Source organism: Dermacentor variabilis, chromosome 5 (genome assembly GCF_050947875.1).
Source record: "Dermacentor variabilis isolate Ectoservices chromosome 5, ASM5094787v1, whole genome shotgun sequence".
Classification (NCBI taxonomy): Eukaryota; Metazoa; Arthropoda; class Arachnida; order Ixodida; family Ixodidae; genus Dermacentor; species Dermacentor variabilis.
The window spans coordinates 82,419,481-82,447,319 of NC_134572.1; the positions used below are offsets into that span (position 1 = coordinate 82,419,481).

At 44.1% G+C, this 27,839-nt stretch overlaps 1 protein-coding gene across 1 annotated transcript; it reads right to left on the minus strand.

Annotated features, from left to right (window-relative positions):
- Positions 1-1,766: 1,766 nt before the first annotated feature.
- Positions 1,767-27,454, minus strand: LOC142582883 (cytochrome P450 3A14-like). The gene is made up of 14 exons (XM_075692981.1): positions 27,297-27,454; positions 22,647-22,743; positions 22,300-22,352; positions 19,945-20,041; positions 17,631-17,747; positions 16,555-16,643; positions 14,087-14,232; positions 12,786-12,901; positions 10,466-10,607; positions 9,926-10,086; positions 7,964-8,055; positions 6,443-6,586; positions 5,046-5,208; positions 1,767-2,466 (listed from the first exon to the last, which is right to left on the minus strand). Exons 1-14 carry the CDS (start codon positions 27,362-27,364, stop codon positions 2,386-2,388), a joined length of 1,566 nt encoding a protein of 521 aa, XP_075549096.1. The 5' UTR covers positions 27,365-27,454; the 3' UTR covers positions 1,767-2,385.
- Positions 27,455-27,839: the final 385 nt, after the last annotated feature.

Consider the following 27,839-nt stretch of genomic DNA (forward strand, 5'->3'; position numbering starts at 1 on the left):
TGGTCTCGAACTCCTGGCGGACAACTGCCTGGACCAGGCAAACCGTGACTGCAAATGCGTTGGTGGAGCTGGAATCGAAGGCAGCCAGATAGGCGGCCTTGATCTCACGCCGGACGATGCTGGTAACATCGCCAGTGTTGGGACGAGGAGCGTCGCTGGGGTGTTGGGCAGATGGGCAAACTGCTGGTCAATACGTCGGCTTTTAGCGAGTTCCAGGTGGCGGCACTCTTTTATAACTGCATCCACCGTCGCCATGTTGTTGCAAACGAGCAAGTTGAAGGCGTCGTCGGCAATGCCTTTGGGGATGTGGGAGACCTTGTCGGACTCAGTCATGTGTGCGTCAACTTTGCGGCACAGAGCCAAGACGTCCTGAATGTACTTGACGTAGGGCTCTGTTGACGTCTGCACGTGGCCGAAAAGCGCCTTCTGCGCGGCAAGTTGGTGACCGTAGGGGTTGCCGAACAAGTCTCGGAGCTTTTGCTTAAGCGAATCCCAAATGGTGAGCTCATCTTCGTGCGTCCGAAACCAAACTCTAGGTGTGCCACCGAGGTAAAAGACTACGTTGGCGAGCATGATAATAGGGTCCTACCGGTTATTGCGGCAGACGTGTTCGTACAGGCTAATCGAGTCCTCGACGTATTCCGCATCTTCGCCCTAGAATACGCCAGGATTACGGGGAGCGGGGAGAGTGATGTAGGTCGTCGAAATGGCAGCAGGTGTCGGAGCCAGCGGAGTCGAGTTGCCGTCGCCGGGAGCCATCAAGGAAGGCTCGACGTACCGTCCACTGCGAAGCTCCGTGATGAGGTACTGGGATCATACCCAGTACCTCCGCCAGATATGTTACATAGGAAGACGCCGACGAAATCTATATACAAGTATATTTACCAGGCAATACGCCGCACTTGGCCAAGAAGCAACAGCCCACGCTAGCCCCTAATCGTCGTCGTCTTCACCCTGCTCGCCTCTTTGTCATCGCAAATACTGTTTCGTAGCAATATTTAATTAAAATAGAACAGAATACCCATAACTTCAATATCAAAACTTTGAAGAAAAATATTCGCAATAAAATTCACTTCTACGGGATATTATTTATGGCACGTGAAACTGTTCCTCATATCTGATACGGATACTGTCAAAACATACCACATTATAGAACCATCCGGGAGGTAGGTGGGTGGAAGCTAGTTATTCATGACCATGGTAGCAGCGACCACACTAAAATATACTTTCAATAGCTGACTTGCTTCCCTGTAGCCGCGGCATGTTGACAGGCTGAAGTGCCACGTAATTTATGACCTTCGATGCAACCTGACGCAACATTTGCTTTCCGCAGATCTCTGATTCAGTCACTTTGAATCGTCATTCACCAAAGAAAGTGGCGTCGACATTCAGGCCGAAGTCTACGAGTAAGCCATTTGGACCATTTTGCATTAGTTGTCCATTTCTGTTGTTTTCTTTCTTTTTTTCCTCATTCTTCAATTCTGCTTCTTTGTTCACTGCCTGTTGATGCGCTCTCGCACAAAAGCACTCAAATTTTCAAAAATATTGCGCCGTCCCTCTTCCATGGGCAGTCTTGCCCAATCCACTCTAACTACACAGCAGTAGTTGAAATGGCCCTCTGTCTCTCTCTGTTTGTGTGTATGTGTGTGCGTGCGCGCGTGTGAGCGAGTGGGCGGGAGTAAATTATTACTTTGTCATAGGCTTTCTATGTGGCACCTTATGGACAGATTATACAGGAACGCCAAGCATCGTCACATCGCTCCCCATATAGTTTTTTTTATTATTTTCAGAACGGATTTCTTTCAGCATGGCGCAGACAAAGGGTCTTGGCGAAACAAACACGACATTGCGCTGACTACCAACAGATTATTTTTATTTGGAGTCATACAGTATGCGCTTATGGCCGAGGACACAGAAAGCACAACGCTACCTATGAACGAGAAGAAAGGGGGTTAACCGAGCACCCGATTTTTATTAATCATATCATGAGAAGCCAACAAACAATGACGCCAAGGATAACATAGGGGAAATTACTTGTACTTACCAATTGAATTGAAGAAATTATAAATTAATGGCAACGAAACTGGATGAAAAACAACTTGCCGCAGGTGGGGAACGATCCCAAAACCTTCGCTTTACGCGTGCGAGCATCGCACGCGCACGCGTCGTTGTTTGTTGGCTTATCGTGAAACGCTACCTGTGAGTGATTGAGCCTGAATCAGAGCGTTGTTCGGTCTGTTTCACCCAACCCGTCGTCTTCACTGCTTCGCCATGTTGTACGTAAGCCGACTAGCCCAGCTCCGAACCCTTGTAAAGATTGTTCTGTTTGAAATTTCGAGTGCACCGAAGTTCCGTTTCATTTTCAAATCACTTGTCGCATACGTTTCAAGCTGGTCTTCGGCGTACTCCGATCGTAAAATCTTCCGCAGTCAAAACTCCAATTCCAATCTTAAGCTTTACTGGAACCTGCAAAGATGAAAAAAGACAGCTGTCGTCTTATTATTTTAACAAGCCTGATTTTAAACTGCCATTCATCCCATTTAACAAGGTGTTGCACCCAACATACATTGCATTGTATTTTTAGAAAAGCGATACTATTTACTTGTGTTACCTTTATTCTTTCCTTGTGTCTGGAACATGTTACTATGCCTACATATATAATGTCCATAGTGTTACTGACTGATTCTACATATCCACGTACACAGCACATTGTTCTATTGCTTTTATCGAGTTTATTTATAACATCGAAAGCATTTACAAAGGTACTGCAAAAAAATGTCGTCTTTAGCTGGTGCCTTGAGTGTAATACGTTAGGAAATATCAGATAGTTTCAAATTTTGCCAACCGTTTGTGCACGCGAATGATTAATAAAATTTGAAACAAGCTCAAGCGCAGGCAAGGTGTGGTGCTGCGGATAACTGCATTACCAAAACCGGGAAAACTTCGTACAGGTGAAGTGTCATGCGTGCTACACGATCAGCGTTCGCTGAATCAATTTCAGACAGTGCGATTTTCTTTTTATTTAGAGAGCTTTAAATATTAAGCCTACACCTATCTCCATAACTTAATACGACTTTACGAGATGAATGCAACCAAAGGAAACAAAAGCCGAGCCGAATACAAGGTACTCTCGCACTCGGCAAGCACTCTTCGTGGTGCATGGGCTGGCTATTGTCAGCGCTCTGGATGTTTCAGTGGCGCTACATTTTAATCCTCCAGTCAAGCGTTCGACGAAAACTCGTGTGACTGGCGAAGAAACATGCTGGTGCCTAGCTTCATAGTGATCAAGGGACCGATACGGGACCCGAAACGTCATGTTCCTTATTTTTCTTTTATTCTTGGTGAGTGCATATTATTATAGGCCCCATTTATATCTTATTCATGTGTCTTCAGCTCATAAACAAGCGAGCAGTGTTGCTGGTGGCACACTGTTCACAAAGTAACGTTCACAAAGCCAACTAATTAAAGGTGCAAGCTTTAACATTGCGTCAGAATGCCTGATGGCAGCGGGCGCCCTGCATTTCACCCCAGCACTGTCGTCTGCTATACATGACACGGCCGTAGTCTGCGCCGCAGATTGTGTTGTTAACTAAAGCGCAGAGACACCGAGAAGATGTGAAGAAGAGCAAAAAGGATTACAAAATTGTATACAAAAATGCTAAAATCAAAGGATGTAGAGCATACACACCTGATTAACTCAAGCAGGCTAGGTGACTATTTGTCACTGCCCCGTTTCCAAGGGGGTCGCCAATAAATCATCATCATCACAGAGAAACAGAGACGGTAAATTGAATGCAAATGATGGCAACATGAAGATTTACAAAGTTGCCAAGAAAGAAATCACTAGGAAAAATTCGTTCAAATAACACAAACCGCAGTGCCTTGCTATTCGAGGCCCGAGCTGGCTGCATGAGGACAAAAACATACCGGAGTGAATTTTCACAAAAGGATGGAGCGCGCGTGCCTGCAAAAACATCAAAGAAAGAAAGAAAGTTCTTAACTGACTCAGCGCATCGTAACGGAATGCCTAGATATTCATCCGGCAATACCTGTAGGGAACGCCCACCTTCCAGAAGTGCTGGGTTTCAAATCGGATGGAAGAATTAAATGGTGAGTGGTAGAGAAAAATAAGGGACGCTCAAAGTATTAGTAGGAAAAAATGCCGGAAAGGACTTGATAAAACCGGAGTCGTTTCTGGCATAAATATAGCTACTGTATAGTGATAGTGGTATTAATGAAGTGCGACATGTCACGGACAGAGAGGCAAGATACTAGACTGATATGCATGTAGCTCAAGCAGGCTAGTTGACTATTTATCGCCGCCCTATTTCGAAGGGAATGCCAATAAATATCCCTGTCATCATCACGTGATGGCACCGTACGACGGGCGCATGGTCCACAGAGTCAATATGCGTTACCGGATCCCGTATGCAAAACATCCTACGCTTTACTTGCAATGTCCCTAGAAAATGAGACCTATGCATTGATCGGATCTAGCACACGTGCATCTCATAGCGAAACCATATCGTCAGTAGTCGAACCGATTCGGCCATCTCTCGTGCGTAAATCGCGGCACGGCAATCTTTATGTCTACACCTCCTCTAGATCATGTGACTATGCAATGGAAAAAGTGCAACTCAGAAAATGTGATGATGTGATTTAGAGAAGCTGTTTAGAATTAAACTCCATTTCATGACATCATCTTGGCCGATATTTTGCCGTTTATACGAACCCCCATATCCGAATCTTGGCAAGCGTTCCAGCAAACTTTCCGCCACAAAAAGAAAAAAAAAAGTGCAGTATCGTCGCATGCATAACCTGTGCTTCGGCACAGATTCAGAACGGCAATTTCGGTTCGCAACTTACATAGCTTAAATAGTTGCGAAAGATGATGAATTAAAGGTTACTTCCGGCTCACGACCACGCGAAACTCTGGTTGTTCTGGTATAGAATCCCTGCCCTTGGGCGCTCGTTGACACTGAAAGGCTTGTGGCCGAAACATTTGTGGATAGCCGGCGACACTGGACTATAGAACACTTCTATACCTTTGTCTTCTCCGTGCGCACGAATTGGGCGCTGTGCAGGGAGTGAATCAAGCACAATTTGACGGACTGCAGCGCCAGGCGCATTCCTATGCAGTTCCTTGGCCCAGCTCCGAAAGGAAGGTACGTGTACGGTTGTATCGACTCCACGTTCTCTTCGCTGAATCTGAATATTGAAACGGAAAAAAAACAGATAGCGGCACTTTCGTTAACGTCACTGCCAGCGAGGATGAAGGCTTCCATAAGCCTATAGTTTCGTAATCACTGTCTTGCGTCGTCACAATTGCAGCTTATGAGAGTTGGCACGCAAAAAACAAGCAGCAGTGAGAAAGATCTTCATCCATACCTGTGACTCAAGATCGCGTCAGTTGGTGAAATGTTAGCATGCATGTCCAAAACGAGGCGTGCCAAGTTTAACGAGATCCTGTTCAATTCCAAACACTACTTAGAGTGTAAAACTTCACATCAGTTAACTCGTGACAAGAGTTACGAGATCGGTCTGAATGCGTCGCTTTCACACTTCTGGAGGTCATTTTCTACCAATAATAAAGCCTTTTCGGCAATGCAAAGATGCTCTTTTTGCAGCCTTCAGAACGCAAGAAATTTTGAAAATCTTTAGCGTCGGTAATAGTTTGTTAAATAAGTGCAAAACGAGAAACTAAGATTTAGGCTTCAAGTGGGCGAACAACGGGCGTTCTTGTGACCAATGTTTCGACAAAAACGCTTGTCTTCGTCAAGGAAATAACAGCGTTTATGGATGACTCACTCTCCTCAACCCCCAATGGGAGAGTATTAAGCGGACGCGTAGAGTAAGTTAAAGGACGTAGAAAAATAGACAAAAAGGGGAGAGGGGGGTGAATTACTGCTGCTTCTTCCAAGAAATGACACCGAGATCGCCGTTTTTGTCAGCTTTGTTTCATGGAAGAACCGGCAGCAACCAGCGCCAACAGCAAATGTTTCAAGTATACAAAAACAAGTTGGTGTCCCACGAAGCATTCTATATAATTAGCTCCAATAATAATATACACTATCGATGAAAGCCTCAAAAAACGACAACTTGGTCTAGTTGGTAGCGATTCATTGCGGCAGAAATACTAAAGACACTATAAATAAAAACCATGCTAGAATAATTGTTAACTGATGCGCACTGCATCTTGCGTTACTCAGCATTTTATGGAGCGACGTAAAAGCGTTGAGACAGTGAGAAGCTGCCATTTATTGCTTGACTTGACGCTGGCGTACGCGCAACTCATTCAATGGTTCCAGAATACCTGATCACTGGTGTTGGCAGCAAGAATGCAGAGAAACGTATGAACACGGACAAATAGGTAGCGGTGTTTCCCTTTGGTGAACAGGTAGGAAAACTGGATAGAATTGTTGCTTGTGCATCGGTCCCTTACCTTTCCGGCACGAAGTTTTCCGGGTCGGGAAATGCAGCAGGATCGCGATGAATGGCGTATATGGGAACGATGACGGAACTGTTCTTGGGAATCTTGATGCCGGTTTTACCGAGCACGTAGTCCTCGACCGCGTAGCGTTCGAGCCTGAATGTGTGAAAAAAATCACAAAGAAATAACATTAAAGTCATTATTGCATGTTTTCCAACGCAAACTTGATTTGTCAATACGGATTACATTCGATGAGGCGCGATACATTGAGGCGAACAAGTGTGTTTTCCTATAGATACACAAACTGGCTGTAATAAATAATTCACCACGTAGAAAAGTGAAGAATGCGACTACTCGCTCTCTATGATACATATTTATGTAGTCGTTTTTTTTTATTTCTTGCCTCACGTGTTAAGAGTATCTATAAAATTCATCAATATATTGAGAAAAAAATGTCTCAAATGTAATTCACAGTAGCACGGAAATTTTAATAAATTGTACTGGCACGTTTTCGTCGCAAAACATCACAAACTTTCAAAATGGAGAATGCAAAGGATGCACTACACGCAAAAAATTAACATGCTATTGAACAACAGCCTTATATCGTGGTTGTGGGAACGATAACGCAGCATTACGGTTGCATAGTTAAATTGCAACAAAAGATTTTGGAACAATCACTCTTAAAGGCACACGAAAGAAAAATGATAATCTTGTCTGCGTTGATAAATTGCCCTCCTTCAATACTAAAAAGGCCATGCTTATTGTGATGGGAGATATGAGAAGCCCGTAAAGACGCGAAAGTAAAAGACCGGCGGCGACGCGCCAACCTTGTAATTTTCGCGCCAGTTCACCTTAACGTCATGGCTTCGGCAGCGTATCATCGGCTATAGTTATTCCTTTATCAGGTAAACAAATATATTGATCCTAATGAAAACATATATTCAAGTTGGAAATTTTTGAGAATCCTTCATTCGCCAAAGCTGCCCGAATACAAGAAAACACGTGAAAATCCGTGATGGCTCGCTGATGTGCCAGCGTTCAGATTTTAGAGCAGTTCGCTTTTTTTTTTATAAAAGGGAAGTGCGGCCGTCAATTTCTGCCATTATTAATAAACCATTTTTTATATTCCAATGAATGAAAATGACATCACCAAAGAATGTTCCGTCAGTTAAAACTTCCTTACTATTGCTTTTTATTGCCGTTTAGGAACGTTCATGCAACGGCAGGATTAAAATAGATTAAATCCGTGCGCATGATGTACGGTTTTAATATAAGCGAAGGCGCCATAGAAAAAAACACTAGTGCTACCTGTATCTGCTACATTTCATAAAGGCATGGACTAGGCTATTCACAATCCGTATTCATAAGAAGCTTTTACGCTAAAATTGTTATTAACAGGAATTTGCGGTCAGTCCTGGATATTGGCAAAAGTGGCCGGCTAATGGCAAACAATACTTTGTGAACAAAAACCTTTACATATTCATCCCCAAGAATGCGGCGGTTCCTTGAGCGCAACTAACATGAAATACTTACCTTGTGGCAGGTGGATAAAGGCGTAGTGTTTCCGACACAACGCAGTGCAGGTACTTTAACTTTGATATGACGTCCAGACTTGGCTCAGGACCCTGCAACATTATTCAGAAAAAAAAAATATATATATATATATATATATATAATGTTCTCTATACGTTAGCGCAATGCGTCAAAGAAATATAAAGGTTTATGTTCAGATTTTAATGCTTCCTATTCAGGACTCTTCGACAGAGAACAAGATAGCTAGTCGAATATAGTATAGATAGCTTGTAAATATAGATAGCTAGTCAAATAGTTTTACGCTAGATACTTCATAATGAAAGCATATGCAGACATTAAACGCCGTACCTCTGAGTAATGACACGTAATGTGCCTACTAGGGCGGATGTACTGATTAACGTTTGATGTTGACCTTAATTGTGACCTGTTTACACTCTACCGATTCTTTGACAGTACCGCGCGAGCGGCGACTAGCCGACCGGTCAGTGCCTTCTAACCGCGCGAAGCGATGAGATCAGCAAGAGGAGCGCATGCGCACTGAATTCACTGGAAGCCCAAGTTTCATCTGCTAGGCTTTTTTTCCACCAGCACGACACATCCCCTGGCACGATTAACTCGGTGCAAGCTCCCCGGCTTACTGGAGATAACGACTATGAGGGAACTTGGTGCGCATGCGCTACTCCTGCTGATCGTGTCGCATCGAGCGGTTAGAAGGCGCTGAGCGACCGGCTATTCGCCCCTCGCGCAGTACTGCTCAAGAATCGGTCGACTGCACGTAAGTACCTGTATGTACATGCGATTCGTGTTTGATGTTGATTCGTATTAGAAAAGAAGGAAACAAAACTTGCCTTAACAATAAGGCGCTTATTAAAAGTGCTGGCACCGCTGCACTCACTGAATCTTTTGATAGAGTTGACTGAGCGCGCACAAGTGAAAGGGGTCTAAGTACACGCGTCAACTAATCTGGTTCTTAAATTCAAGTGTCCAGCTAAATTAACGCGCGAGAATTCGCTTTGCGCAGTACAGCTTTAACTACTGGCGCTCGTCATTGTGCACTTATCTTTGCTTTACTCGGCGCAAAGCGAGAACTCACGCGTTAATTTAGTTGTTCGAGAACAAGATTCCTTATTCTTGGGCACTTGGACTATCCTCTTGCCACGAATGCAGCCAAATGTTGGGAGTTACAAGTACTGCTGACAAGATTTCGCAAACATTGGCTCTTATTTGCCTGTGATTTCCCTCTCGCCTTGGCTAATTCAAATGCGCTCTGCGGTGCAGGTAGTATAAGCGCCATTGCATAAGAGAAATCAAAATGCCCAGCTTGCTGTGGTGGAGTGCGTTAGATCATATTCGAGTACGCTGCAAGTGCGTCGATGCACTCGTCAACACCCTAGATTAACTTATTCACTCTATAGACTCACTCGGTGAACTATATGCGTACACTGATGCCATTGACATAGAAGTGTTCAAGCGAGGTATCGAAAGATAGCAGGGAGTCGAAATTTACACCATATTGAAAGCCTCGTCATGGGGCCCTTTCAGTGTTCTATATTTCTGCCGTATTCTAATTTATCTCTCTTTACGTCAATAATAAATAACGTTGCTAGCAAACCATGCAGCTGGAGGTGGGCTCTGTGAATTCTGAAAGCAAGAAAAATGGTTTATTGCAGTACGGTTACCAGTACCTCATGTTACCAACATTTATTTCGCAATTTCGAGGGCTCGCTTGCCTATCTATGTGGCAATCACTTTAGTTCTTTTCCTTTTTTTTTCTTTATTTCCGTGACATACCCTACTCATCGCAGCTTTGCTTTTCTGTTGAGTATTACGCCAAGTTTCACTTGAAGGCCAAGAACATAAGACAATATTTATCATCTTTAGTCAGTTACCGGTGTAGTTTTTTTGCCATAGTCACTGTATTTTCAAGTACTGGTCGATCACCCAAACTCACAAACTACTTACGTGTGCCGCCATGCATTCGTCGACTTCTTTTCTCAGCTTCTCTTGCACATCAGGGTTCAAAGCAAGATGGTACGTGGCAAATGCTAAGGTCGAAGAAGTGGTTTCTAAGCCAGCCAGAAAAAAGAGCACGCATTGGGCCATTGCTTCCACTTCAGTGAGACCTGCAAGCAAGAGTTAAAGTGTAGCGTGTAATTCATTGCGAAAAACTCGCGATGTGAGTGCTGAAAACTGCTCACACAAGCCTTCACGCACAATTTCCCAGTGTGGTTCTCATGGTAAGACTTTAGGATGGCCAGCTTTGTTGAGGCAAATCTCTTTTCTCAAACCTTGAGGATAATTCTGTTGCGTAATAATGCCCCACAGGCAGGTTAACTCAACTGGCTAAGGGAAGATATCCAGGCTGTCATGACAACTAAAGCTTCTAATGTTTCGTTAAAGTTTCATGTCTTACTAATATTATTCAGAAAATAGCTATCCAGCAATGATACACTTAATAGAAAAGTGAAATAAAATACAAACTGGGACTATAGCTGCACTTACGTTTTGTGGAAATCGTGGACTCCGGCTTTGTATCCGTTCCAACATCGAACATCTTGGTCTCCAGGTCGGCTGGAGTTTCTTCAGAAGCAGTTAGCTTGCCATCTTGCGCGTCTATCATAAGCTGAAGGAAATCTTCTTGACGCTGAAAATAGGCACAATGTCAGTGAGGGGTAGGATTGTGTAAACAACGTTGTAGTTCCCGCATGCAGACATAGTGTGTTTTGCTGCCGGCATTGTTAGTGGACTTTCTAAGCATAGCAAAAGCCGAAATCATGTAGAACCCAGACGTCGTCAATCATTCGAAGAAAAAGACTGCTAGTACTCACAAAACACAGCAAGAAAACTAATTGCACACAATCACTATGTTGCTCGCACTTAGAGGAAACACGGAAACGTGTGGCTGTGCTCCGCGAAGCGCCTTGTAGCGAGCGGCTGCGCATCGAAACAAAGCTGCGCAGGCGCAGTACTGCGCCTCCAGGCGCCGTAGTACGGCTTTACGGCCTGCGCCTCCAGGCGTTACTGCGCAGGCGCAGTAACGCCTGGATGCGTGGCGTCATGTTGTCTGTAACGTTAGGCCTCTTCGATTAACAGTTCCTGACAGTCCTGGACTGCTTGGGACTGCTGTGCCGCATTCGATGTTGCTCGGACAGCTTTGGAAACTCCGCCCACCAGCCCAAGGGCTGCTAGAATTGCGTTCGTTTTTCGCGGACCGGAAGTCGCGGGCTGTCCGCAGACTCTGAGCTCTCAGCAGATTTTACTTGGACCAGTGCAAGCAGCTAGCAGCTGTCTGAAAAGCATGTGCGCGGCGTTTGCCGCCTTGTTGTGAAAGGTGCCGTGTGCTTCTGCGTACTTTGCGCTTTCCAGGCGGTAAATATTGTGCACTCGGCTATCGCGTCTGTTGCATCGGCGCTTTGTGTGCTATCATGCTAGCTTTTGATGAGCCGTGAAATTGCCGCATCTTTAGTCTTCGTGTTTCTTTAGGAGACAAGCACAGCGAGCAGAAGCACCAGCTTGCTTTTCTTGATGCGCATCGCTGAATCTGTCATGCTCATTGCTGCATGTGTAGTAAACAGGTGGACTTCGCTTTTCAGGTGAGTTAAGCTGGAGTGCGAAGAAGCATATCATATCTCATGTGGCTATTTCACTCTGGTAGCTTGGTTGGTGGAATCTTCACCGATTATCCGTTATGCTGCCAAGTTCGAGCGTTTGCGTTCTGACGTGCAGGATTAGTAGACGGTCTACACGCGCTCTGTCCTAGATACCCATGGGGCGTTTTGTAGACGGTCTCACGAGCTTTGAGGATATCGATGGGCGCTTTATGCGGTATAGCGACGTGGAAAGATCGCGATTTTGAGTACAAGTGTGGAAATTCTGCTTAAATTTTGCAGGCAATGAGCTAGCCTAATTACAGCAATTAAGCAGAACGGAGAGCGAGAGTGCGCCGTAAACTTCGCTTTGAGACACCTTCTATGCGCTCAGGCTGCTATTGCATTATGCAAGCGCTATGGTCAATTGTGTCAATCACGTGGCTTCCGAGGCTGCACCATATCGGAGGCCACAGTTAATGAATCCGCTGAGTAGTGGCGTTATTTGCGAGTAGCTACGAGTTGACAAGGACAGCCCAGAGGGTGACACGATGCTTTCGAGTGAAACCTCGGACAGTCCCCTACAACTGGATCACGGGACTGTGACGTGCTCTTCTGTCAGAGCTCGTCAGACCGGAAGCCATGCACGGTTTTCGGACAGTTCGGGACTGCATATTCGAAGAAGCCAATTGTCTGCGCCCGCAAACCTGCGTTGCGGTGAAGTGAAGCGCTGCACTGCGTGTAGCCCGCCCGCTTGGAGCAGCAACCGAAATATGAATTTTTCTATATTTATGGTGCGATAACGGTGGAGCGAAACGCCTGATATTACCGCGAATCCGCTCCCAGATTGGGAGTGTTAAGAACTGTTAGAATTCAGCCTAAATATGGCGTTGCGCTGCTGAGTTCGAGGTGGCGGGTTTGATCACCGGCCGCGGCGGCCACATTCTAATGGGGGCGAAATTCCAAGAACGCGCTCGTACTTGGACTTAGGTGCACGTTAAAGAACCCCAGGTGGTCGCATTATTCCGGAGTTCCCCCCTATAAAGCGTGCCTCATAATCACGTCGTGGTTTTGGCCCGTAATACACCATAATTTTTTTAAGTTTATGAGAGTGAGGAGGTCAGTTGTTGGATTGAGAGATAAAAACGTCCGTGTCTATGAATACAGGTGTGGACATTGCGGCTGGCTGTCAGCCACAACCAGTGAGTCATGGTAATTCAAATATTATTACAAACCTTGCCATTCTCGCGTCTGTCACTGATAATGCGCTGGCACACTTCTTTGAAGTATTGAGCCGGACCGCCTCTCGATATGTTGAGCTTCAAATACTTGACCAGCTCAGGAAAGAGCACTGGAAATCGGAAACAGTGGTTAGATGCCGTCAAATGAAAGGTGCAAAAGTTAAGAAGAAATTATCTAAATGTTCGATGCCCATACGGCAACGTATTTGACACCCAATTCAAGAAGGCCTTATTTCGTAAGAACAGCCTTTTCCACCGGCCTTTACCGCATTACCGGTGGAACTCCTTTTAAACCAACTGCATAGTGCGCGAATTACTTCGTAAATTCTAGCTAGCCCACATTCATAAGCTCACTTTGTGGAAGCACTGACCAAGACCGCTAGCCGGCTATTGTGGTAGCCGATGTCATAGCCTTGCTGTCCACTTCTCTGGCTTGGGAGGGGGGGGGGGAGAGGAGAAAAGGCACGTAATCGGAAATTGGCACAAGTTTAATAATTACACGTGATCAAAAGGGCTCCGGAGCCCTCGCATGCCTACGTATTGCTTTGGATCGTCGAACTACGTGAAATACCACTGCGACCACCGAGGTGCCAGACCACTGGCGTAGCTAGGTCGCCTGGCAGCCGGGGCCCATAGGTCTTCAGTCGCCCCCCCCCCCCCCCGGGTGTAGCCGGCAGAAAGTGGGGTGTCTGCAGACGTATATAACACCCCCCCCCCTCGCTCGCTGGCCCTTTGCACCCGGGGCCCACGGCCCCCGGCGCACTCCCCCCCCCCCCCCCCCCCCCGTTGCTACGCCACTGTGCCAGACGATCACGAATAGCTGTTGTGTGAGACAAGCTCACGATGTGAGAGCGCATGTAAATATGGGCTATTTTCACGTACGGCTTCCTGATAACCCACCACCTTTATTGCTCTTTGAACGGGTTTCACAACTGATCAACTTGCACCGACCAATGGCAAACGCTCTTCAGAAGAGAGACAAATCTTTATAGATCTGCCCCGTGTTGTGTATCATCCCAGAAGTTGAGAGATGAAGTCAAGTAAGCTGGAGTGTTCGACCGAAAAGTGAAGAAGTAAAGTCGAGACACCAAGACACCACTACAACGGAGCTACAGTCGTCATTTACGGTATTGTATCGTGGGACATAACTTCGCTAAAAGGGCGCACGCAAACACACACACACAAACGAAAACAATCGCAACGACACAAATATATTCCATCGCTTTTAGCAGTGCGCGAGTTCTCATAAAACGTCCGCTTCAGCCATGCACTTCATTAACTGGAACAAAACTTACCTACGAGAAGGACTTTCCATGACACCCTCGCCGAGAACGCCTTCCTAGCCTGCGTTACAAACTCGTTCGTGGCATCCGTGTGAGAGTCGAGCGTTGTCCCGAACGCACATCTCGCGATCACGTCCAGCGAGTAGTGACCGTAAAACCTGTCAAGTAATTGACATGAATGCGTACCGAAATGTAGGAGGAGCGATTGAAATGATGCTACTCGTCTAAATCAAAAGGTCAGCAGCAATGCTGAGTGCAACTTATCGCTCCCGCTAAAGGGAAATTACTTCTCTGAACATAAAAAGAACGAATCTGTAGTTAATGAAAATCGTCTGCGTAGTTACGATGAGCTTGACCTCTGTAGCTGTTGAAGCAATTCACTCGCAACGTTTTTGGCATTACGTTCGTAGGGACAAGAGAGAGAGAAAAAAATAGACATTAGAGGGAGCGTACGTGCCTGAGTAGAGAGAGAAATGGAGAGCCCAATTTTGTTTATTGAGCCATAATATGTTACTTTACTTCGACGTCCTAACTTTATTGTGGCGAAAATCATGTTGCTCCCCATGACATGTATTCATTTCATGTGTATTGCTTCGTTTTGCCATTTCTTGGCTCTGCCTCAAACAGCTGCCAGGCTAGCACTGCTACATAACATGGTAGTATAAATACAGAAAACGATAAGTTATTGAGAGTGCATAGCTTTCCCAGCTGTGTTGTACGTCTTCTACAGTGAACAAATCTACCAAGTTTATCCGACGTGACAAACCATCTTGCACAGACTACCGTTCCCAGGCGACTGCCCCAAACTGCGGTTGCTTAATGGACGCGAATGTGATAGTTATTTCACGAGGAGCACAGATACCTTACGTAAGCCCAGGTCAAACCGGAACCAATGAAGCGCCGAATGCTATGAAGCCGGTCAGTGCGCCATCAAACGATACGAAAGTACACGTCTGCACGGAGTTCATTGGCGCACTTCAGTGAAGAAAGTTAAGATGCTTGAAATAGCTAAAAAGGGCATAGACTGAACAAATAGCCTGAAATCAGCGTTATACTATATTGCTTTCAAGTGCAAAGCTGGACACTATATCCTTAGCTGAGTCCCTGCCAGCCTCGCTGCCTTCTGACCTCTAGCTATCCTTCAAGCCATGAACTCCTTTCTCCGACGATACACACGTGTACTTATACTCCCGTGTTTCCGCTTCCTTGCCCGCAATCATTATCACGGGTTGGAAGATTGTTTTCAAATGATTCGGGCTGGGATAGCCTTGACACTTCTTTTCACCTGGGCCTGAGAATAGACAACCAAAAGCCGTGGAGGGTCAAGTCGGTTCCTTCATTGATCAGCTGCTTAAGTTGGAACTGGTAAGATGCTTAGGGAAGACAAACTTAAGCCTGATGTTTAAGATTACTATACCTTTTCCTTAACAGCAAACAATTTTAACAAGTCAATGTTGCGGTACATGCGTCACACAGGGCTGCATGCATTTTGTGCTGCAAAAGTATCGGCGCAGCTCAACATACGTAGACAACCCAACGGAAGCAGAAATGATGCATGTGCATGTCCTGTCCGCTTTTTTTTTCTCGTTTGTTGTTTGCTATTTCGCACTTCCAAATTTATAGTATGAGCACATAAGTAACTTAACTTCCGATTGATGTGCATGTTTTTCGTTATCTTGAAAATATTTTAGTACATATGACTTGCAATAAATGGCCAAATTAAACAAATAGCACTCTAAATGTAAAGAAAAAGGACAAACGTGAAGATTTTTTATTTTACATATTGCGCGCGCAGCATTACAGAACTTAATCTGTGGAAGGACCCTGATGCAGCACGTGCCCTCTTCGAAATAAATTGCGCTAGAATACACAGTTTACCATTGCTGGTATTAATATTGATTCCTTAACACATTGAACATACCCACAAGGGAGACTGACCAAACACTCAGAAATTAATAAATAGCAACAAATGTCTCAATTTGCGCAAAAAAGAGAATAAAACAAAGTTCGAATCAGGAAATATATAATAACAGGTTAAGAAATGTAACGAAAAATAGTTGTCTGTGCCATGGTTTAACGTTGCCCTGCTCTCAGTAACTCCAAAACGCAAACTTTGGTTGCGTTATAGGTAAAAAAGAACAGCAAAATAAAAAAATCAGGCGGAATCTATCTGCGTTAACTAAATATGCGAATAGCATTCTTTTCGATACGAAAACGAGTTCAAAAAAATATTCAAAGTATTTGTTTTTTGTACCGAAGAGCGCCGTGAACGAGGTTATGCTCTTAAACTGCACGATCAGCGGGATCAGCGCACGTTTTTAGTGTACTGTCTTCGGGATCGGCCCACATTTTTATGCTGTACGATCTTCAGGATCGGCCCACGGAAAGGGTTAGATAAATAGCCGAAAGAAAATGCTCTGACAATGACAATAATGTTATTCGCAATAATAGAGCAGGAACTTTACGGTCACCATACTTACTGCTTGACGTCAACGTCGAGCTGCTGTTCTGCCGCTGCCTTTAAGTGCTTGCAGGTAGCCCTCGCGCAGTCCTGAATTAAAACATTCATCTGCAAAAAAAAGTAAGCACAGAATCATTATGTAAATCACCTTTGTATAGCTGAATTTAATCCAACTCTTCTTCTGGTATTGCTATCAGAGGTGCATTTCCGAACTGTGGCAATAAGGGCAGCATGCTGAATAGCAGGAACGCCAGCAGCTCAGGGCTTTAAGTAGCAAAACAAAAGTATAAAAAGTCGTGCCTCGCACATTTCTGTCTGCACTAAATGCCAGTTTTCAGTGCTCTCCTGAATTCTGCAGCCACATTCTGCGGCGCACAGTGTGATCGTGGAAACATTATTGAAAAAAAATGACATGAGCCGCATTGTAATAGTGTCGACCAGAACACTAATTTTACAGCCATAAAGAGATAGTTTGCATGATCATCATGGTGAAGTTGTGACGACGTTTCTTAATTGAATTTTGCGGGTTTTTTTTTACGTGTCAAAACCGCTATTTGATTATCAGGCAGGCCGTATTGAGAGACTCCGGATCGATTTTGACCACCAGGGGATCTTTAACGTGCCCCACTTCACGAAACACGAGCGTTTTCACATGTCGCTCCCATCGAAGTATGGCCGCCGCGGCCGGGATTTGACCCCGCGATCTCGTGCTTAGCTGCCGTTAAGCCACCGCGGTAGGTGACAACGTTTCTAAAGCACCTCAGCATCTGTGCAAATGTAGAGTGCCTTCAAAACCTTTGGCAGAGACCGCACGTACTTCATTTTAGCTCCATTCAGAATAAGAACGACGTGACCCAGAATCAGAGTTCTGCCCTCGCAAAGTTAAGGTATGCTATTTATTGAACTATTCATATGAACTTCATCTCAACAAAAAGCCTATTGGAGGCAATAAAAAGGTTACAAAAAACACAACGAAATTTCTATAATTTTTGTAATGGCGTAGCCAGCTGCTATAGCGTGAGCCCCACTACAACCGCTGAGGTACGATGCTGAGCGTAGCTATAGTACAATTGCCGAAATGCACTCCTGTGGTACCTTTCTCAACTTTCCCGTCGAGAACGCAGGGCTCACGGCTGGCCTGGTCTTTCTCCAAATTTCTAAGGGTGCCAATGCCATCATGTTGTCGAAAATTGGGTCGGAGATAGCGTGCGCCTGAAATCGAACGAAAACGACACGTTAATACAAAACTAGAATAGCACAGCCTGAGAAAATACATTATTGCTCAATTCGGCGAGTAGAAGCGAAATTCGAGCGCGAAGTTCAATATACGTTTCTTTAATTTTTCTGCTATCGGGCAATTTTATTTTTAAAACACCTATACAAAGCTGCTGAGCGTCTCCGGTACTTTTCATTCCTTTAGTGCTCCTATTTTTTGCTTGCCATCCGAAGAGCAGTAGCCGGCGCCAAACTTTCCGTTAATTACTTAAACCAATAAAAAATGGCATAATTTGGCCAATTTTCTTGTTCTATATGAATAAGTTGAAACGCTTTTTAGTACAGCCGCTATCGTCAGCTCATTACGACACTTCAACAATATTTACGATTATCACTCCTGTCACTCACGCTTTAGACAAGCTTCCTTCAGCCACGCTATATAAATATATATGCTTTAAACTTTACGAATCACTTCAGCATCTTTATTGCCATGACAATATATGGACACTCTGGGCGCATTTCCGCCATCGATGTGACCGTTGGCGTCGCCGTGATGTTTCGCATAAAGTCCAAGTACGATAATATCATGGCCGCGCACCGTATACAGTGTTTGTTTTCAAGCGAGCGCATTCAAAGAAATCAATCGCACAGCCAAGCCCCTTCTTAGTGCACGTATTCATCTCTCATTCCTTCTTAGCACACCTTTAATTCTATATATATATATATATATATATATATATATATATATATATATATATATATATATATATATATATATATATATATAAAATTGGAGGACGCTTAAGCTTCGCCTTCAAGAGTGGAACGCGACAGCGTTGCCGTCGACCCGCCAAGGGGTGTAAGACAATGCGCTGAGACAGTGATCACTTACGAGGCGCCCCGCATCGGACTCTGCGCCCACCTATCACGCGGTGAGCGTCGAGCAACGCAGCGTTCGGCGCGGCAACGAAACGCGCGCCTGAACAAACGGAACGAAGCAAAGAACTCGGTGTCTCGGAGGGGGAAACGATCTACGCCAGCCAAACGTCGTGATCGGCACGGGCAGAGAGATAGATAGATAGTAATCTAAAGAAAGGAACGGCGCTTGATTCTGCAACCCGTGTGGGAGCACGGCGAAGCGTCGTCAGGGGAGAGGGAGTCGGGGACGCGAGGCGCCTGGCACCGGTGCGCGCACAGCCCCAATGCGCGCGCGGCGCGCCAACTGTCGGGGCAGCGCCGTACATTGAGAGGAGGGGGTCTATTGTTTGCCGCAAGATGGCTCTGCGTGTGTGGTAAGCGCATAAGAAATGTAGCGGAAACGTACTTCGCTATTCGTGTAAATGGGACTTCTGTAAGTTACATGCTCATAATTACCGATATACACCGCAGTATAACTTTCTACGGCTCGTTTCTAAGGCAACACCGCATTCACTAGACGCGCTTTTGTACCGCTTTCAAGCATCGAACTCGTGGCTGAGTGGTAGCGTCTCCGTCTCGCACTCCGGAGACCCTGGTTCGATTCCCACCCAGCCCATCTTGGAAGTTGCTTTTTATTTATGAAGTGCCTGCCATGATTTATCGCTCACGGCCAACGCCGCGGACGCCGACGCCGACACCCGACACCGACGCCGACGACACCGGCTTTTCTGCGACACGAGCTCCTTAACGCTATCGCGTTAAAACAGCAGTTCCTGGCAACTGTTAAACGGTTTAAAGAAATCCGCGTTGAAAAACACAACACTTTTATTTTCGACGTTTCGGCAGAGGACCCACGTTTATTAAGAAAGTTTGATCAAGGCTACATATATCAAGCTTCGTGCACTTCAATTCTTGCGCTTTTGTTCACATAGTTCTACTCGCATTGCGCTTATGAGGTGCAATATTGGGCCAGTTGGTTTTGCATCATAAGGTCATATGAGCGCGAACTAAGACATGTGCGCAAAGAAAAAACACGCGGGGACTAGCGCTTGTCCCCGTGTGTCTCTTTCCTTGTGCGCATATTTTAGTTCGCGCTGCTATGATCGCACGTCGCTTATGAGTCTTGCTTTGGATAAGTTGGCAGCAAACACGAGGACGGACGCATCGATCTCTGCTGTAAGAACTCTACCGCTGTCGCTGGTGCGGCCGACTCTGCTTTATGGTGCGTGCTAATTTTGATGCGTTTGAGAAGTAACAAAAGGTAAAGTCAACCCACTCTTCGGTTTGGCAACATGAAGAAGTCCTTCACGAGAACCTGCTTCACCAAATCCGGCTCAGCTACCACAAGTTTTGGTTTTCCTCCTTCGTAGACGCTGCGTTGAAGTCAACATGCATTAAGTACAGACCTAGAGCTGCAGCTTTCGCAAGCCCGCATATAATGGCGCATCATACAACCATCAAGGCACCTGAGAGCTACCAGACCAAGCCCAGTGGTGCGTTATACTATCTTCTTGTACCGTAAAAAACACATTGCACAATACTTCTAATTCCTTTTTAAATAAATTCAAAGGATAAACTCCCATTGTCCTTCGACGCATAAGGCAAGTCTTGCCGCAGTTATTTTTGCATTCGTGTAATACTAGTATGTTATAGTTGCGTAGAAACGTATCAGGGGTCGAATTCGCAAAGCTTTTCGTTTGTAAGTGCTCTTTACCACTGGCGAGAAGGCTTCGCTAATGATATCTACAGTGTCAGGATTGGCTGAATGTTTTTCTTGCGAACACTTACAGCGTAAGACGTTTTTGTGAATATATATAGCCCAGGTGTATTTTTAGGAGCCTCTCTTATGTATCGTCTCAGACGTAAAGCCCCGCTCGGCCTCTTCAGGTGGGTGGAGTACTTGACTAGGCGGACGCGCACAAAAAAAGAAGTCACGTTATTCTAATAAATAAGCAACAAACTTGCGCTATTTCACTTTTTTATTATTCGCTTTACGGCACATGTTGCCCTTGTAAAATTGACGCCGCGAAATAGTGAAGTCGCATTTGATTAACGTTAATTTCTGTTTTCACCCACCCCTTGGTTGCAACAACTTAGTTATTCGAGACTTTGCTATTCCATTTGGCAATCAGCCCTCCACAATTGGTCAAAAGTTTTCCGGATGCACCCATTTTACCTGTCTGTCACGCGTCGTCACAAAACCGCGAACACTCAGCACGTCACAGTGACGGGCACACATTAAAGATGCAATAATATGCCGCACAAAACGTCTTTTTTTTTTCGGAATAGCAGGAGACTGCACCGTTCTGAAATGAACAGAAAATGCCTGACCGTCGATCGCTCTGGTATTGACTACTCGGAGCTGCCATGGAGAATATATTTATTTCAGTATCCTAAAAGATATTGCTTGACAGTATAACGTTTCCGAGCCGTGTCAGCACGTACGCGATAACGGTCTGCCAAATTTTCTTAGCTGAGGATCCGTTTTAGCTGCGTTTTTACCCTTCCGTTGCACGCCAGCACAATTTTCTACCGGGCACCTAAAGCTAAGAATAATCGGGCCAATTGAAGACGCTGGCACCGCCCTCCTCATCAGATTATCTACTTTGGCTATGCTAGCCCCGGCCCCACCTAGAACCTCTCCCCTTCTGCATGTTCCTTGGCTATGGCCAGCCATTTATATAACATAAACCTGTCAAGTAAGGCAATGCTATTCGCTTTGAAAGCATACGAAGCTGACCTCCTATAAACGAGGTGAGAGTCTTATTGGCCTGTTCAAACAACGCTGCGAGTCGCCTCCCGACGCTGGCATTGTTGGTTACGTGAATTTGACGCCAGGAGAATAGAATAAAAATAGATTGAAATAGTTTTACTTCATAGGGCACATTATGTAAAACCGTGTTTACATGGCCCTTGAGGCGCAGTAAAAAATTTTTAACTGGAGCAAATTTTAGTATAACTGTTCCAAAAACTTGCTGATACAACGCCGCAGGTGAAAGTTCCCAAATGCCAGCTTTGCCCAACGCAGGACGAAACTAAGCAGAACTCCGATACATTATTCGCCACCAGAAGGAGTTGTTGGGCCTTGTTAGAGGTTATAACGGTTATAAAACATGCTCATCTTATGTGTTTTAACCAAACGGTTGTAGAAAATAACGCTTCACATACATAGAAACGTATACACTCGTTAGAGAAGGCACCTACACAAACACAATGTGCTGAAACAACTTCTGCAAATGACTACGAAATCGAACGCTGATATTGTGCAACACTGCGTGAAAAAAGTGAATCGTGTTTGAACTATCGTTTGATCTCTTTTTCGCGTGGTAAAGATGCAGCAGAGTTTACGACACTCTGTCTGTTATCACCGTCAAATCTTTCCACAGTGCAATGGGAAGCACCATATGACAACACCAATGTCAATATTGTATAACTGTAAACAGCCGATTAAAATGACACTGGTTGTACGTTTGATTCACAGAAAACAAATTGTTTGCTACAAACATTGAAGTTGAGTTTGGATGGACGCACAAAAACCACATTGAAACAGCAAAGTATGCTCTGTAAGTGACGCGATGACAAACACCAATGCTACCTATGCGTCTTTGTCTATATATATGAATAAGCTTACCCAAAGAGCTTTCCCATCTTCTGATACCTTTCCTGGTCACTTAAGGCCATTGGCTGAAAAATGGAAGCGTCAATATTTGTGAACATTCCTGCACAGTCACATGTGATAGTTGAAAGACTTGTCCGTATACTGCCATAACTCTATTAGGTTCCCATTTTTTCCCCGTTTGTGATCTTATATTTATTTTATATTGCAAGCTAGCATTGGTCGCGCAATAGCTCAAAGAGGCTGACTGCTTCTTTACAAGATATCAGCAGAGCCGATATCCACATATGTCGGTGCTCAAGAGTTCGCGCACACTTGGCACTTGAACGCCGCTGTATACCATGCCGGGAAACCAATTTTACCTTTAACAGCAGCCTTCTAGCTGGTCCAAATACTAATGAGAACTCTTCCTGGGGGACATTCTGGTTTTTCCAGAAGTTCCTGTTCTTTGCAGCATACCTACAATAGGAAATGCAAGCAGCAGGATATAAGAAACGTCCGTAGTCTCTGCCAAGATTAAAATTATTTACTCGAAGATATCGATACATGTTTTTCCGTCTCAATAGTCTCTATCAAACACAGCCCATAAACAAAATATTGACATTATTTCCCTTTCTCCACATCATACAAGATCACGACACTTTCTCTTACAGATAATTTCCGTCACACAAAGTGATATCTAATTACCTAATCTTGCGTCAGCCGACTGCAGTCTAAGCCTGAAATTTCACATTATATAATTTTCCGTCACTTTCGCTAGCATTTTCCTTCTCCTAACATCAATTATTTTTGCTGTATGATATTACATCGGTAATTTTTATTACGCGTAGTGTGACCTGCGTGACACCATTTTCTCCTCTTAATATCATCAACGTGTATTTACTTTCTATATAATTCATGCTGCCATCGCCTCGTTCTTAATGAATCAAGAATCGTTGCATACTTTATTCTCGCGAGCAGACGCGGGAGATATGAAAAAAAAATGAAATGGTAACTTTCTCAACTCTGCTATACACCACAAAACATTCTTTGCACTGTGGCTACTGTGTTGTGAAATGCAATAAGTCATGCAATATAACTTGAACGAGTGGAGTAATCCATATCGCCTGTTTTATGCGTGAACTTCCAACCTTATTTTATTTGTCTTGCATCCTTCGAGTCCTGCATGTATCAGTCCTGCGTGTGGCCTACTTTTGGGCTTTTATTGCGTTCCCTACGTGTTATCGTCACGTCCTACTGATTCAGTTGCTATGTGATTTTTTTCCCTGTCACTCCATGGGCAGTAACCAAACTGTAAGTACGTCATATCATGTTTGGTACTCGAACTTCATCCTACGCAGTTGGAAGTTTAAAGCTCGTGTCTGTCACTTTGTGTTTTTGTTCTTTATGAGTGCATAAACACGCCGGTATGAATAATATAACCGTTACCAGACGCGAAATCTACCCGAAATTGGGTTAGTAGTTATGACCGTGACAGACGCGTGATCAATCGTTATAAGTAGTAAGACTGCTTTGCAGTAAAGCTGAATTGTAGGTAAGTACTTAAGTGTATTTTAATTATGTTTGTGTGGCTATGTTCACAGGTTGACAAATAACATTTTAATGTTGTTTCCGCCGTTATAAGCATACGTTCATATTACTAAATCATCTAAGCGGATGTTCATAGAAATTCAGCATCCCGAAGTGCGCACTGAATTCGCTTAGTCAAAAAGATAACAGGAAGTGAAATAGTTGCGCGAACCATAGTAATCTATAAAGAGGATTTCATGTTGGTATGCCTCCAGCGGCATTTTAAAGGCAATAAAGTTACTCAATCACACTTTTCCAAAAAACGCATTTCCCCCTGTGATCAGGCAGTGGTATAGTGGCTCTGCAGTCTCCGCTATACCCCCATGCGGTCAATATCAATGAATTTACTTAGCACACTTGGACAAATAAGGAAGGGCTAGTGATTTTTTAGGGCCTCGTGAACGAAGTGGGGACGGAATGCGAGCCGCGATGTCCCTGCTGGTATACTTACCCCTGTGAGGTCTCGAACACATTTTACGAACTTTTGTTAGTAATCTGGGCTTCAATTATTTATTCTTGGTTTCCTAAATATTATTTCTTTTATTTTTGCTTTCGTCTTTTCCTCATCCTGTATTCTCTTCTCCGTGCCATCTCAAACAGCTTATCTGAAGTAGCAAGCCTTGCATATATAGCACTGCTGACATTTTCACCTTTCATTAATCTCGTTCTCTTTCTATCCTTTTTTCTCCACTTAAGATGCTAGAAGCTCTGTCAACTTTTCGAATCAACCCAGAGTCACTTCGCCGTTTTAGTGTAAGCGTCTATTGTTTTCATACTAAACTTGCAATAAGTCCTGTCGACGGCTTTATCACTCTAAATTGTTGGCCGACCCAGACGAGTGTATTTTTTCGCGAAGACTTAGGAGGAAGCTTTAGCTCGGACGCTCCTATCTAAATACATGTAAAAAGAGAATTCGTTTTTCTCGGCAACCACTTCACCAAATTTGAAGAGGTTTATTGCATTTAAAAGAAAAACTTAAAATCTAGTGACTGTTTGTTACGAATTCTTGATTTAGGTTTTTATTTTATTATTAAAAAATGGCAAATGTGGAAAATTTTCAAAAAGAACGAAACTATCAGGTTTACAACTCTGTAACTCAGCAACGAAAACTGATAATACAATTCTGTGAATTGCATGTAATAGCAAATGTAAGGCGGACAAAATTTATATGTTACACATGACTTTGCAAAACACAGTAATATGTAAATACAGCTTTTGCAGAACCTTTGTAAACAACGTAATAAATTCACGTAAGCTGTAAAATGACATATAGAATTTGTCCGCTTTTTATGGTCTAACGGATGCCGTTTACAGAACCGCAATATCTGTTTTTGATGCAGAGTTATGAATTTGTAAACTTCGTGCTTCTATTTTTTTCATACTTTCGAATATTTGAAGTTTATTTTAACGGAATTCAGGACGTAAATCGAAATTCCGCTTTCAACAGTCGCTAGAATTTAAGTTTCTTTCTCACATGCAACAAACTTCATTAAAATCGGTCCACGGGTGATCTCAGAAAAAACGTTCTTGCGTTTTAAATGTATTTGAATAGGCCGCGTCGGAGTTGGGCCCGAGATAAAGCTTCCTCTTAAAGGCTTTGTGTAATCTGGGTTACTTTATGAAATTCCGTGCCAAAGAAACCCATCGAAGGCATAGCTTTAGATACTTCGACAACAGGGGAAAGTGAATATAAGAAACTGCAAAAAAAGCAAGTCCAAGAAGTAGGCATAAGAGGGGCTAACATTACAATACATCACTCCCCAACCAAAAAAAAAAAAAGCGAGGTTAAACTGGGTAAAAAAAACGGAGGGTAATGACAGGACTAATTCTACAGCCGAATTAGACAAGTCCTCGAGAACATAAAACCAGAGCTTGCGCAACATAGTTTGCATTGTAACACAACTGAATCATTTCTTTTATGCCATTCAGTTTCTTTACAGGAAGTTCGACGCTTATATACAACACTGACTCATATTCCTTCAAATATACAGATTATACTGTGCACTGTGCAAGAAGGCATGAATTTGATGACACGTGAACGATGAACGCTGGAATGGGCGACACACAGAGGCCAGTGAATAAAAAATAGGAATTTCAGAGTGTGCAGCTAGGCAAAAGTTTCCAAACGCTGAACCCAAGCCACAACAGGACCTTGACTCCTTCAGTTTATTGCTTGTGGTAGTCTTTTTCTTTTCTTTTTACAATACATGAACACGCATGATTGCATGATGCAGAAGCGAAACCTGTGGACATGAGATCACCGTATATACAAACAGCATTACAAAGTAAGTTACGGAATATTGACAAACGCTAAAAAAACGTTTTTAGTGCAATGCAACGTGAATGTGCAGCTAACGCATTAAAACTTAGCTGAAAATGGAAAATACTATAAAGAGTAGAATAGCGAAATCACAGAGCTGACATAGAAATACAGCGATACATACAAATAAGCAAGAACGAAGCAAAGTTTAACGAGTACAGACAATAACAGACAGTTAAGAATAGTGCATAAAGTAAATTATTTTGACTCCTAGTATACTAACAGCAAGTGCAGGTGATTTTTCACTTAAGCAGCTGATTAGTACAGAGTGGTGATGTAGAGAATACCGGACTTACCCGTTGTTAAACTGCCACAAGCATCCCTCTTCACGAGATAGGTGAATAGTGCTACGTAAGGTTACTGGTTGATTGATGACGACGGTATTGTGTTCATGAAACATTGGCAGCCTCTTATGTAATTTACGGTAAAGCACGCGATACTAATTAAAAATGAAAAAGTCTGCTTTAGAACGTCCTGCGCTGTAAGCTAAATAAATGCACATGTGTGAAGAGATAGTTAAAGATGTGCATTTTCTTACGCAATAAATCAACAATTCCGGTCATTTCTTTTCTTTAATTATGGGGTTTTACGAGCCAGAACCAGGATCTGCTTATGAGGCACGCCGTAGTGGAGGACTCCGGATTAATTTTGATCACCTGTAGTTATTTAACGTGCACTTAAATCTAAGCACACGGGTGTTTTTGAATTTCGCCCCCGTCGAAATGCGGCCGCAGTGGTCGGGATTTGATCCCGGGACCTCGTGCTTAGCAGCGCAACACCAGAGCCACTAAGCAACCACGGCAGGTTGATTCCGGCAATAAAACCGTGGAGTAGTGATGCACGTAGTGGGCAATGAGAAATGACACTGCTCTTTATATCATGGCTAGGTTTGTTTATTTAAGTGGCATATCGATTCCTTCAGAAAACGAGTATGTGCCGCGAAGCACATTTTGAGAGCGAACACGAGGACACAAGCGCTCGTGTTGGAGTCTGCGTTTTCGTATCAATTCCAAGGCTAAAGAGACTACTGTAAACAAACGAAACAAAATCAGCGGCATCAAAAAGGAACGCTCACGCATTTTTTTTAGGAAACAATGGCATCAAGAAATGATACTATACTTACGCGTACAGGAGCACGCAAATGACAACCACAAATACGGTCACGTCAGCGAAACCAAGTATGAAGGTCATTGCATCAGCCTGGGCGTCAGACACCAAGAGAGGAGATGGCAGCAGCACACCGAGCAGAGGTGTGGTACGCAACTGCGAAGACGCTCAAATCATTCCGCGAACAGCGCGATGGGAAGCTCTGTTGGCACGGGGCCACCGAGATGTTTGTCCACCTCGTATGACGTCGTAAGGCGGGAGCGACAGCGGCCGATGCTGGTCACGAGTGGAGGTCGAGGCAAGCGGTCTACAATCAGGAATCCAGCCGCTATCTTCAGCCTCGACCACTTCGACAGGTACGCGAAAAAGAATAGGCAACAAAAAAAAATATGTAGTGCATCCCCGAACGGCTGAGTTCAAAGCCATGCCGTCACACTCGGTGTTCGCTAGAAAACTGAACACTTCGTTATTAGAGCTTCCGAACCGAGCACAATATATTAGAACAACAGGCTACGGACATCATTTGCTATTGCATTGCTAACGAGAAGGTGGCACGGTG